This window comes from Benincasa hispida, chromosome 1 (genome assembly GCF_027475165.1).
Source record: "Benincasa hispida cultivar pf3 chromosome 1, pf3_genome.v1.1, whole genome shotgun sequence".
Classification (NCBI taxonomy): domain Eukaryota; kingdom Viridiplantae; phylum Streptophyta; class Magnoliopsida; order Cucurbitales; family Cucurbitaceae; genus Benincasa; species Benincasa hispida.
This window is the reverse complement of record NC_143478.1, coordinates 6,740,395-6,752,718: the sequence shown is the minus strand read 5'-3', so window position 1 is coordinate 6,752,718 and position 12,324 is coordinate 6,740,395. Positions and strand designations below refer to the sequence as shown.

The 12,324-nt window shown below is 33.9% G+C and overlaps 2 protein-coding genes and 1 non-coding gene across 4 annotated transcripts; 2 read left to right on the top strand and 1 right to left on the bottom strand.

Moving 5' to 3' along the window:
• Positions 1 to 777: 777 nt before the first annotated feature.
• Positions 778 to 1,588, top strand: LOC120075733 (BON1-associated protein 2-like). Its single transcript, XM_039029375.2, has one exon. The coding sequence runs from the start codon at positions 938 to 940 to the stop codon at positions 1,499 to 1,501; it is 564 nt and encodes a 187-aa protein (XP_038885303.1). The 5' UTR covers positions 778 to 937; the 3' UTR covers positions 1,502 to 1,588.
• Positions 1,589 to 3,332: 1,744 nt separating this feature from the next.
• TRNAG-GCC (transfer RNA glycine (anticodon GCC)) lies at positions 3,333 to 3,406 on the top strand. Its single transcript has one exon. It is a non-coding gene; the product is annotated as a tRNA-Gly (tRNA).
• An 858-nt stretch (positions 3,407 to 4,264) lies between these two features.
• LOC120088141 (RING/U-box superfamily protein) lies at positions 4,265 to 7,234 on the bottom strand. Of its 2 annotated transcripts, XM_039045244.2 has the most exons (6): positions 7,034 to 7,212; positions 6,150 to 6,947; positions 5,924 to 6,046; positions 5,710 to 5,842; positions 4,988 to 5,152; positions 4,265 to 4,789 (listed from the first exon to the last, which is right to left on the bottom strand). In XM_039045244.2, exons 2-6 carry the CDS (start codon positions 6,710 to 6,712, stop codon positions 4,616 to 4,618), a joined length of 1,158 nt encoding a protein of 385 aa, XP_038901172.1. In that variant the 5' UTR covers positions 6,713 to 6,947; positions 7,034 to 7,212; the 3' UTR covers positions 4,265 to 4,615. The 2 variants fall into 2 exon arrangements, with proteins under 2 accessions (XP_038901172.1, XP_038901161.1); XM_039045233.2 differs by having other exon boundaries at positions 6,150 to 7,234.
• Positions 7,235 to 12,324: the final 5,090 nt, after the last annotated feature.

The window sequence follows — 12,324 nt, the reverse complement described above, 5'->3', positions numbered from 1 at the left end:
CAAATTGTTATACTTTTATCCTTAAAATTTGAATCTCGTTTCAATTTAGTCATTACATTTCAGGATATTACATTTTTAATTTCAAATTTTCACTAGATACTCACTTTCCATATTTAGTAATAATATTTATTAATTAATCTAAAAGCATTAAAACAATTATAATTAATTATTTTTAATATTTTTCATCATCATTAAAATTAATTTTAAAATTTAATTGAATAGCTATTTTTAATTAATTAATAAGTATTGACAACAAAGATTAAAAGGGATTATTTAGTTATTTCTTAAAAAAAAGTTAATATTTAATGAAAATGGAGATTAAATACGTAAATTTTGAAAATTAAAGATTAAATTTAACCAAACTCAAAATTTAAAGATCAACAAGAAGTAGAAAGAAAACTAATTCCTGAGTACCAAAAAACAAGTATTTTTCTCCAAAAAGTTTACTTCTACACTAGGGTTGGCAAAAATCTTTACAGTGAACCTACCTCGTTCCTGTCCCCGATTAATTTTTTTAATATATATATATAAACGGGAATGCGAGACCCGTCCGCGGGGTCCCCGTCCCACCCCAGGCCCTTTGCAAATCCTATTCTACACGGCGAATTTGGATTTGAAACTCGCACGGAATTTCCCTTTCTTACTTTTTGAAAATTTCTCCCGCCCACTATCACCGAACAACAAACAAAACAGTCCTGTAAAATTTCGACTCAGTGCCACGTCATTCGTCTGTCATCCGTATAAATCCAAAGCCCGGTTTGTTTAGTCTTCGTCGAACCAAACACGTTTTTTGCAGAAACACCCTCTCTTCTTCTTTCCCCTTTCTCTCAACCTTCCATCTTCTTCATTCAATTAAAACTCTTCAAAACCATAACTCTCCATCTCCAATTCTCTTCAAATTCTTCCATCTCCATTCTTCAATTTCACAATCCTTGTTATGGCTTCGCCTAATTTTGCTTCACGAACCATCGAAATCACCGTCATTTCGGGAGAGAATCTCCAAATCCGTGGAAAGCCGATCAACAGCGATCTGTTCGTCTCTGTTCGATCCGATCTTCAAACCGAAAACGGCTCTGTCAGCACGAAAGTCGATCGCGACAGTGCTGGATTCCCGCGGTGGAATGAGAACCTCGTCGTCGATCTCCCAATGCACGCCGCGTTCTTGGTTGTGGAGGTTTGTCGCAGAGCTTCTTCGGGGCGGAAGGTCAAGATCGTCGGGACGGCTAGGGTTCCGGTGGCGGATTTTATTGCCGGATACTTGCCGGAAAGTCATCTGCAGTTTTTGAGTTACAGGTTGAGAGATGAGAGAGGCGAGAAGAATGGAATTGTTAACTTGTCGGTGAGAGTGAAAGTGGCGGCAGGAATTGAGGTTTCTTTGTCGCAGAAGCAGGGGATTGGAGTTCCGGTTCCGGTGCCGATGCCGGAAAGAAAATTCCACGGCGGCGGTGGATTTGTGACTGGTATTCCGATATGGAATGTTGGTTACAGAGATCGATTTTAATTTTCTTATTCAAAATCAATTCATTTCATATATGATTCTTTGTGATGTATATAAATCATAAATGTATTTAACACATCATTCTTTTTCTTTTTTGTGTTCTCTTTTTCTTTTGTCAAAATTCCAAAAGGAATGTTCAACGTGGGCTTGTGGTGCATGGAAATTTAAAAAATAAGGATAAAATAATTGAATTTTTACATGTAATGTAATAAATTTTCATCAAAACATCCATATTTCTACGTTTCTATGCATTTGATATATAGCATGAGGGATAATTCTATAATTTCATTAATCCACGAAACATAATAATTAAACAATAAAATATCATTAATATAAATAATAGATATATTAACTTATTTAAAAATCATAAAAATTTTATATACTAATTAATTTTTTTTTTATGATATTTTATTTTTATAATATTCCTTTTGAAATATTCAATGAAATCAAAATTTATCGATATTTCCATCGAAATTTCTATAAAAGTAAGAACTCGATATTTTTGTCGACATCCATATTTTAAACATGGAGTAACAATGAGCTATGTATATTCAATTCCACCTAAATTTAGTTACTATCCTATTGAATTGAAATTTATAATTTACATACACATATACACTATAAATCTCAGTCGTTTGAAGCATTAAGTTGATTATTATTTTATAGTAAATGGGTTATAATAGTTAGTGTTTGGGATTCAGATCATTTCAGAGTTATAATAGTTTTAGTTTAGGTAAATGCTGTAGTAAAAAATAAAAGAATGAATTGTAAGATTTTGAATAGTATTTATCATACTTAATTGTAAGTTATAAATAGTTGTACACATCACTATTATATTTGATTTCCCAAACATTGAGCCAACTATAATAATTCACTTCAACAAATTCTAGTTGGTATTTCAAAAGGCCTATAAGTTGCTAAAACATAACGTAACATGACATATATTATTGTGCTACCATATTAAAAATGGATTAATTGTGCTAGAAAGAAATACGTAGATGTTTGACAAAATTTCAAAATAGCACAAAGTCATTCTTTATTCTATTTTTCTTGTATATACTTTCATATTTATTTTTTTAAAAAAGATTATTTTAATTGTAACAATGCATATATTCATGCGCGATAAGAATGGATAGTAATATGGAATAAATTTTGAGTTTATGAGTTTAGTCTGAAAAAAAAATTAAGAGATATGTAGACACATCTTAGCATATGGTATGGAAAAAACAATCAAGTTCATAGTTTTTTGAAAGTAATAACAAAAAAATATATAAAATTACAAAAGTAAGATAGAGTAAAAAAGTATTAACAAAAATAAGGTATACGAGTATTGGGTGACTTCCATATCAGCGTATGACTTGGTCAATGAAGACCAAATTTCGTGGACCCATATTTTTATTTTTTAATTTTATTCACCATGATCCCCTGTTCATCTTCTTCCCTTTTATTTACATGGAAACATCCGCTTTGCCTTTCCCCTTCTTTCATCCTCAAAGCTTCTTGGAAATCGTGGACCCCATATCCTAATCCAATATAGCATGCTATGAAATCATAGACTCCTTCTATGATTTAGTCTTAAATCGTAGATGGGGATTTAATTGCTGGCTTGATACTCGTGGACTCGATACACGATTTCACAAACCTATTTTTGGTAATACTTTCAAATAAATCTTATTTTTATTGATAAATATTAAAATAACATTATTTAAAAAAAAATTCTGGAAAAATGAGCAAAATCTTAATTGATTCGTCCCAAGGCCAATAATAAAACCTATTAAAATATAAATTTATTATTGTTTGAAAAATAACATTTTTAAAACTTATAAACCAAGGAGCACCAGTGGTGGTCTAGTGGTAGAATAGTACCCTGCCACGGTACAGACCCGGGTTCGATTCCCGGCTGGTGCAAAATTGCGCTGCTGAGCTCTTCTTTTCTTCATTTTCTTCTTTCTCTTTTCTTTTGTCTGTTTTTTCCTTTTCAATTTTATTCAATTGAATCCTAAATTTAATTTTTATTCTCTATTCAATTTCCGAAGATTCAGCACTAATTTGAATAGAAGAAAAAAAATGTTCGTAAACTCATTAATTCTAATATAATACACAAATAAATTTGACCAAAACACATATTAATCATTGAATAATCTTACCAATGTTCTTAAAATTTATCTTAATTGTCCATTTTCACATTATACATATTAGGGATGTTCAAAAAACTAGATAAAAAAAAGCTTCATAAACTCATTAATTTCAATAAAATACAAAAATAAATTTGATCAATACACATATTAATCATTAAATAATCTTGCCAATGTTCTTAAAATTTATCTCCATTATCAATTTGTGTTCAAAATATTAGATGATCCAAAAACTCAATCAACTCAACTCAACCAGTATAATTTAGGTTGTGATTGGTTTAACCTTTTAAATGTTTAGTTTTGACAATAAGTCATTAGAAAAAAAAACAAAGAAAATTGAAGTGTATAACAACCACTCAAAATAGTTTTCGGAATACTTTTGAATTTTTCATGTATTTAATTTTGAAAATAAGTCTTCTTGAAGAAACTCGAAGTACAAATACTTTCAAAGCGTATTTTAAACTCTTTTGTTTTCAAAAGAAATTAAATAAAAATGAATTTCTTAAAAAAAACCATTTTCTTTAGTCCCTAAATCAAAATGACACGATTGAAAAACACTTTTTTTCCAATGAATTATTAATTGTATGAATTGAGTTAGATCATGAGATTCACCCGACTGCAATACTATAAATACGATAACCAAACTGGCTCTTCCAACATTAATATATTATTCTCATTACAACAGACTCCAAAACACAGCTCTCTCGAACCAATTTACATGACTAAGAACAGAAACTCAATACTTGTTTTCAACCTAATTAAGTAATAACACATATGATAGATACGTACGGTCATCAACCATACAAAAGCAGCAGCTTCCAAACAAACTCTGGCACCTCCAGGAGACTTACAAACATGGTCTATGGTCCCTTCTCTCAATGGCCATCGAAGCCAATAATACATTATGTTTTTTTCCCTCTTTCTTTTTCGGGTTGTGTTGTGTTCTGTTTTCTGTCTGTGTTTCGTCGCTCATACACTTCATTCACACTTCTTCGCTACTGGAACTGTTCGGCTTCAAGATGTTGAACTTGCAGAGTGGGCAGGTGGCATTCATGTGCAGCCATTTGTCAATGCAGTTGCAGTGAAAATGGTGGTTACAGGGAAGTTCTCGTAGCTCCGCTCCATTCTCGTAAGCAGAGAGGCAGATGCAACACTCCTGATGATAAGATTTCGTGTTAGAAAAAAAGGAGGAAGTTTGTTTGATTTTGTGTATTGTTAACTCCGATGGTGCTTTTGGAGCTTTTGAATGGCTTCTACAACATTGATTACCATAATGGAGTAAAGAAAAGTTTGGAGACTTCAAATTCTTTAAGTTCTTTAACATATAGAAAGAAATCTGAAACCAAGCACTTACAGAATCTTCGGGGCGAAGAAAACGCTCCAATGGTGCACCGGTGTCACATGCAGTCATTATTCCTCCAGTAGATTCTTGAATATCACCATTCACTTTCTCAACATCACCTGTTTTGTTAAATTTGTACTTCGGTAAGCGTTCGATCTCTTCCTTTGTAGCTCCTTCCTGATATTTGTGGACAAGGGAAATGAAATAGGGTGAGATGACAATAGCAATAATACAAGTACGATATACCATCATGAGCAATAAAGTCAATTGCAAAATGTCAAGCTGCAAGACTATACGGTAACGCCTGAGCATAAGCCGAAAATAACTTCAATATAACCTATGCAATTGTTTTTTGTGGATAAAATAACGATTGGCTTTCAGAAGGCAATATTTTAAAATGTTAACCAACATTCAACAGAACAGAAACATTTACTTATCACAAGAAGTGGAAGATTCTAGACTAGATGACCAGATATACAAATACTAAATTTATGATTCAGACATGAGAAAATGAATCTGAATCAGTTTGCATATTCGAGTGACATGTTTGGTATCAACTAGCCTCCCTGTGATGATTAACATGAATTCATGATAGTCCCTCTTAAAGCATTTTATGCAAGCCAATGTTTTGTATATAAACAACACACAATAGGATTGTGTCCATTTACAACAAACCGAGTTAAAGAAGCAATGAATTGGAACCAGAAGATTGAACCAAAGCTCATCAAAACTACCTGATCGGTAACCGCATACAAGATGGCAATGATGCAAGGCAAACAGCAGCAAATAGCAACGCCAACAAGACACGCAATTGCGACGCAAATCAGAACAAATACGACGTCAAAAGCAAGGAAGGTAATACAAAGCCTACAATGTTAACCAGCAAATATCGATAAGAAATAGAACAAATAGAGTGTTAAAAGACCATTAGTTTGAAAATTAACAAACCAGTATAGCTGGGGTGAACTATCTATCAATTCCTGGCCTCCAGCAGTTACCCAATAAAAGCCCAACAGCCACCAGATGAAAGAGAACATTGTATTTGCAGACTCGATATGCTTCACAAGATTGCTATGCAAAATGTAAGGGAAAAAGTAAAAACTAGATTAGTAATCAAACACCCTTAATCTTATAGCTCAATGGACTGAAAATGGGAAATGAACATCGTCTTTACCTAGATTCTTCTTCATTCACGGTAACCTCTGTGGCATAATCATCTCCATCACTTCCAGAGACCGAATTCGAATCCTCGCCGCTCGTCCAGCCACCACTACGGTCCAATCCGACAGGCTCTCTTGTCGAGCGCCGGCGCTTATACTCAACAGCAACACAGGACATGTGAATGATACATTGCAAAGCATATCCACTGATCCAAAACCTGAGAGGCACTGAAGGGTTTTCACTCGTGCTAAGCCCTAGGACAGTGAAACTAATGACGACGAAGGCCAAATTCCATAGAAGGTCCAAGAGAATAATGGGCTTGGAGTACGCCCAATCGCTCTGGCGCTCCTCGAGCTGCTCGGCGGCGGTCTCACGGACCCGAACAGAGGGTTCCCGGAGCATCATCTGGCGGCCACTTGCACGGCGGAGAAGACGAACAGCACCTCGAAGAGGCTGTGGCGAACGACGAATAAACCCTCGAGAACGGAAAAGGCCATCGGTGACGGAGTGGCCAAGCAGAGGCGAATTATCCACCGCCCGGAAGGGAGTAGAGGAGTGTGGAAGCGAATCACGCATTCTAGCGAATTGATTACTGTGGATCTCTAGTTTGGGAAGAATTGAAGGAACTAAAAAAACCTTGAAACTCTCAACGCGAAAATTAGGTCACGCAATCAGAAAACTCCAAACAGATTCATGCAGAAAAATAACAAAAGGGGTTATGCGAAACGAATCAAATTGAAGTTATCGTGAAGAATCAATCAGAAATTCAGGGTTGGACAGATCAGAAAGAAGGAAGAATCAAGTGGAATCCCTAGAGGAAATTGTGAGAAGATGAAGAATCTGTCAGAGTTGGGAAATTGAAATTGAAATTGATTGGGAGTGAATTGAGGAACTTACAGAGAGCTTTATGAAGAATGAAACCGAAACGGAATCGTCGTAGAAACGAAGGCAACTTTGAACGAAATTCAGGAGAATTTGGACATCTTCTGTGGTTCTCTGTATTGCATGAAGAAGAATCAATTGTCAGTTTTCAGTCAACGCGGGTGAAGAACGACAATGGTAGAAATTAAAATTTTTTAAATTACAATAGAAATATGTAAAAATAAATATCACTATTTCCGAATATTAAAAGAATTTTTTCCCCTTTTTTCCTTTTATCATAAAAGATGGTTAAATTAAAGTCAAGTGGATAAGATACCAATTATGATTCGAGTTCAATGAATTAGAGATATGTTATTCACACGTAACACGAATTTAAAAACTTTAACATATCAAAGTCATATGCTTGTAATAAAAAGATTCCTCGTACAAATCAACGATTACGAAAATAAAAGGAGTATATTCGTGACAAAAAGGATAAAATGTTACTCATTACTTTTTTTTAAGAAACTTCAATGACTCTTTTTGGTAGTATTTAGACCTTCATTCCTTTAATATATATGTGTGTGTTTGAAATCTAAGTCAAATTTAAAAAACAAAATCAAGTTTGTTTTCTTTCTAAAATAACAAAACTATGTTTCAAAATTTGATATAACTTTTATATCATTTTAAAAGTATGTAATAGAGTAAGAAAATGTAGAAGGAGTGTTTTTAAGCTTAATTTTTGTTTTAAAAAAATAATTATCAAATGAGATATTGGTTTGAGAACTAAAATAGTGAAATAGTGTGGAAGTTTTAGAATTTGAGGACGAGAACTAAAATAATGAAATAGTATGAAAACTTTTCTTTGAGTTATAATGATGTATTTATAAATTTATTTGACCTAGAGCATTCAAACTATTGTTTCAACATCAAATTGAGATAAACTATGAGCCAACGGAGTTAGAGCATGTGTTAGGCATGTCCCATGTTTGTGAGGCTAGCTGATCAAGGGCGAGCGTGGAATTCTCGGTCTATGGCTCGTTCTCTTAGATTGAATGTGAAGGTTTGGGGCTCCATCCTTTTGCTAAGCTCATTTGGGTCATTGCGTGTAGTTTTGGCATAAGTCTCATCTCTTTTCTAGTTTGATTAACTTTGAACTTCGACAAATACTAATTTTAGTTCAAAATTACCAATGACACATGATATTGGTTTCAAGTAGTTTGAAAGTTAACGACGAAAACTGAAAATACCAAAATCTTTTGAACTATTAAAAAGATAAAAATCCAATATGCATATATTAATTTCAAGATCATAATATAAACTTCTTTTCTTAAAAAAAATAAAAGAAAAGAAAACTTGTTAAAATTTCCAATGAATGTACTACATAACAAATGCACTTTAACGTATATGAAAAGGGGGGAAATGCACTTTAATGGTTGAGAAGGAAACATGATAGCGAATAAAAATGATTATTAAAAAAAAAATAAAAAATTGACGCTGGGCTTTAGGAGAAAGCCCAACTTGCATGGACTTTGGGATTGGGTTTGAAGGTTTTAAAAATTGAAACGGACGCATGAAAGACATGTGTCTCTTAATTTAATTTTATAGAATAATACCTGTTCACACGAGGTTTTCGGAGAAACGTATTTCGTGGAGTTGAACTTGAGTTGGTGTTGATGTTGGAGTTGATTTGATGCGATGTGGTTTGATCTCTAATATTTTATCCTCTGATTCTCTCTCAGTTGGGTGAATATGCTTGACTTGGAGAAGGAAAGCACCGAACATTCTTGAAGTACAAGTCTTGGAAGAGTATTTGTGTCTTCAAAGGTCTTCTGCCTTATAGGAGTGCAGCTTCAGGAGTTTTGGAAGTTTGAAGTAGAAATCTTGAAAGAATATTTGTGTCTTCTGCCTTATAGGAATGCAGCTTCAGGAATTTTGGAAGCTTGAAGTAGAAGTCTTTCTGCTTAGTGCAGCTTCAGGAGTCTTAGAAGCTTAAAGTAGAAGTCTTGGAAGAATACTTATATCTTCAAAGGTCTTCTGCCTTATAGAATAGCTTCAGGAGTCTTGGAAGTCCTCTACTTGTTAATGAATTCACTTCTCTATTTATAGAGTTCTTAGGTGGGTTTCGTGGGCTTGGTTGGTCCATGGGCTTGACTCTTGGGCCCAATTAGTTGGTTTTGGGTCTGATCTAGAATTTGGGTCCAATTAAACTTTTTTTGTAGTTTGGACTTTAAGCCCAAATAGTAGTATCAAATTGGACCAATTTAATCTCATCTGATTCATCCACGTGACGTCATCGAAACTTGTCTTCAATTCAATTCGGGACATGTGTCAACTTCTAATTGGACTCAAAGTCAATGATTTAGAAATTCGTCGTTAATTTAGCAAAGACATGGTGACTTGTGATTGGTCCAAATTTTTTCATTCAACAATACCAAATCAGAGATGACGGAAGTTTATGATAAACATTCATATATACGACATGTTTTTTTACAGTACAAAAGAGAGAAACGAAGGGAGAATCATAACTTATCCTTGAAGACTCAAATCTTCTCGCTTCCTCTCTAATCTACTTCAAATTTTCCTACAACACGAACTCTTTCCTAAAGATCACGAACACTACTACTAGACACGACCATAGGATTATCATGTTATTCTCAAGGTAGAGAATTGAGCAAAGTGTGTGGGCTTTCAAAAAATAATTTTGGGAGAGGGAGAGTTTTCTTTTTTAGAGGAAATTTTAGATAGATAATTCACACATCTGGAGATACTTTGATAACAAAAAAACTCGTGTCCTTCTCTTGTATTTATTTTTAGCGTGAAACCAACTCTCATGTTGGTTATCTAAGAGAGTGGGTTGAGGGAGTTATATTGACTCTCTCCCAATTATTTAATTTAAATTCCAAAAAAAATTAATTAAATATATACTAACCACTTTAACACACACACACACACACACACTATATATATATATATAACAAACTTTTTATATTAAATATAATACATAACCTATAGTTTATATTATATCACATATGATATAACTTATGGTTTATTAATCTCTCCTATAACCTATAGTTTATATATGAATCACATTCATATAATTAATATTTGAATCATATTCAAATATTTATTTCTTCTCAAATAAAACTTTATATTATAGTGTATCATATACTATATTAATTATATAACTTTATATTAATTATATTAATTATAAAACATTATATTAATTATATCTCATGTACTTGATTCTACATTAATTATATCTCATATAATTAATTTCCTTTATTAATTTGAACAATTCAAATTAATCTAAAATTAATTCAATTCTCATTAATCTCAATTGAGCTAACGAGTGGAGCTTATAGACCTATAGATTGAAGTTCCAATGGTACTTGATTAATTAATTAAACTATTTAATTAAATTAACCAACTTCCATCAACTGTCGATCACTCCACTAAAAACCGACAACTGCACTCTTCACATTACAGATATATTTCTTTATCCATTGGATATAACCAATTAACGGTGCATTGACCCTTCACAAATTGCTCGTAAGTACAGTTGGGCCAAAATTACCGTTTTGCCCCTTTAGTTACATATAACTCATTAAGTACTACTGATCCCTCTAATGAACAATAAGCCATAGTCTAACTATAACCAAACCCCTCTCGGGCCAAGAGAGGGTATGGTGTCACATTGTTCAAACTCCAAAATCAGCCGTTAAGGGAACAATTTCTATACCTACTATGACTATAGAGAATGAGTGAATTTCTTCTTGTGTAGCTACGTTCCTAGCTCCCCAATCAGATGAATCCTCAAAATGGTAGGCATATTGAGTCGGTGAAACTAACTACTCTCACCCATGAAGATCAAACGACCGCCTTCATAGGTAAGAGTTCACAACTTACTCAGGATTCAGGTCAAGTCACCTATGTCATCCTGATGAAATGTAAGTCTCTTTTATCAACGATGTTATATAGAGAGACTATTTATTTTATGGTCTGGTCTTACACAAACACTTTATATAGAACATCCCCACTCACATGTCTCTATGTGAATAATCAGGATCAGATCATTTGTAGCACTTTACAATAATTGTAACAACTACAAAGTGGACCGTATTCATAGTATCACCAAGATAAGGTACCCGGCCTTATCCATCTACGACAAAACCGTTTAATTTGTCACTTAAACATGATCCACCTATATGTCTCTACATACATGTTTATTTGTTTTGGGGGTTAATGCGACTAAATGTCAAATAAAATACTCTTACTTTATTAGATAAATAAATTGTTTGTACAATACAATTACAAACTACATGACCCCAACAATCTCTCGCTTGTCCTAAAGCTAGCAGGGTGTACATCATAAAAGACAAAACTATTACAATAATATTAAAAAAAAAAAAAAAAAACTAGGGCATACAATATGTGCCCAGTACAAAATCTCCCACTTATCCTAGACTAAATACGACCTGTCTCGTAGATCCAAACTCTCCAAATGACCCCTCAAACCCCTTAGTTGTGAGAGCCTTTATAAACAAATCAAAAACGTTGTGCGCTGAAGCTATCTACGTGGCAGTCACGTCCCATCGATGCACAATCTTTCGTATCAGGTGATACTTGTGCTCAATATGTTTCCCACGCTTGTGGCTTCTAGGCACCCCGGAATTAGCCACTATAATAGTATTATCACAATAAAGGGTGATGGGCCTTAACATGTCTACAACTACTTCCAGATCAGTCAAGAATTTTCTGAGCCAGACATCCTTTTTGGTAGCTTCATAAACCGCTACATAATCTGCCTCCATGGTGAAGTTAGCAATGCATCATTGTTTGGTGTTTATTTAGACTACATCTCCTCCATTAAGAGTAATAGCTAATCTTGAAGTGGATTCCTAGAACTCTTATCAGTCTAAAAATCAAAGTCAGTGTATCATGTAAGGATTATCCTTAGACCCATACATGAATATGTAGTCCCTCATTCTTCGAAGATACTTGAGGATGGTTTTAACGACAGACCAGTGATCTAATCCTGAATTAGGTTGATATTTGTTGACTATCCCCGCTGCATAGCAGATGTCAGGTCTAGTATATAACATCACATACATCAGGCTGTCAACAACCATTGCATAGGGGGTCCGTCTCATCTCCTCAACTTCTTGAGGTGTCTTAGTACACTGTTCGTTAGACAGAGCAATTCCATGCCTGAAAGGGAGCAAGCATCTCTTAGAGTTTTGCATCGAATACTTGGTAAGCATCTTGCGTATGTATGATGTCTGAGGCAAGGCCAATGATTTTTTCTTTCAATATTTAAAGATTTG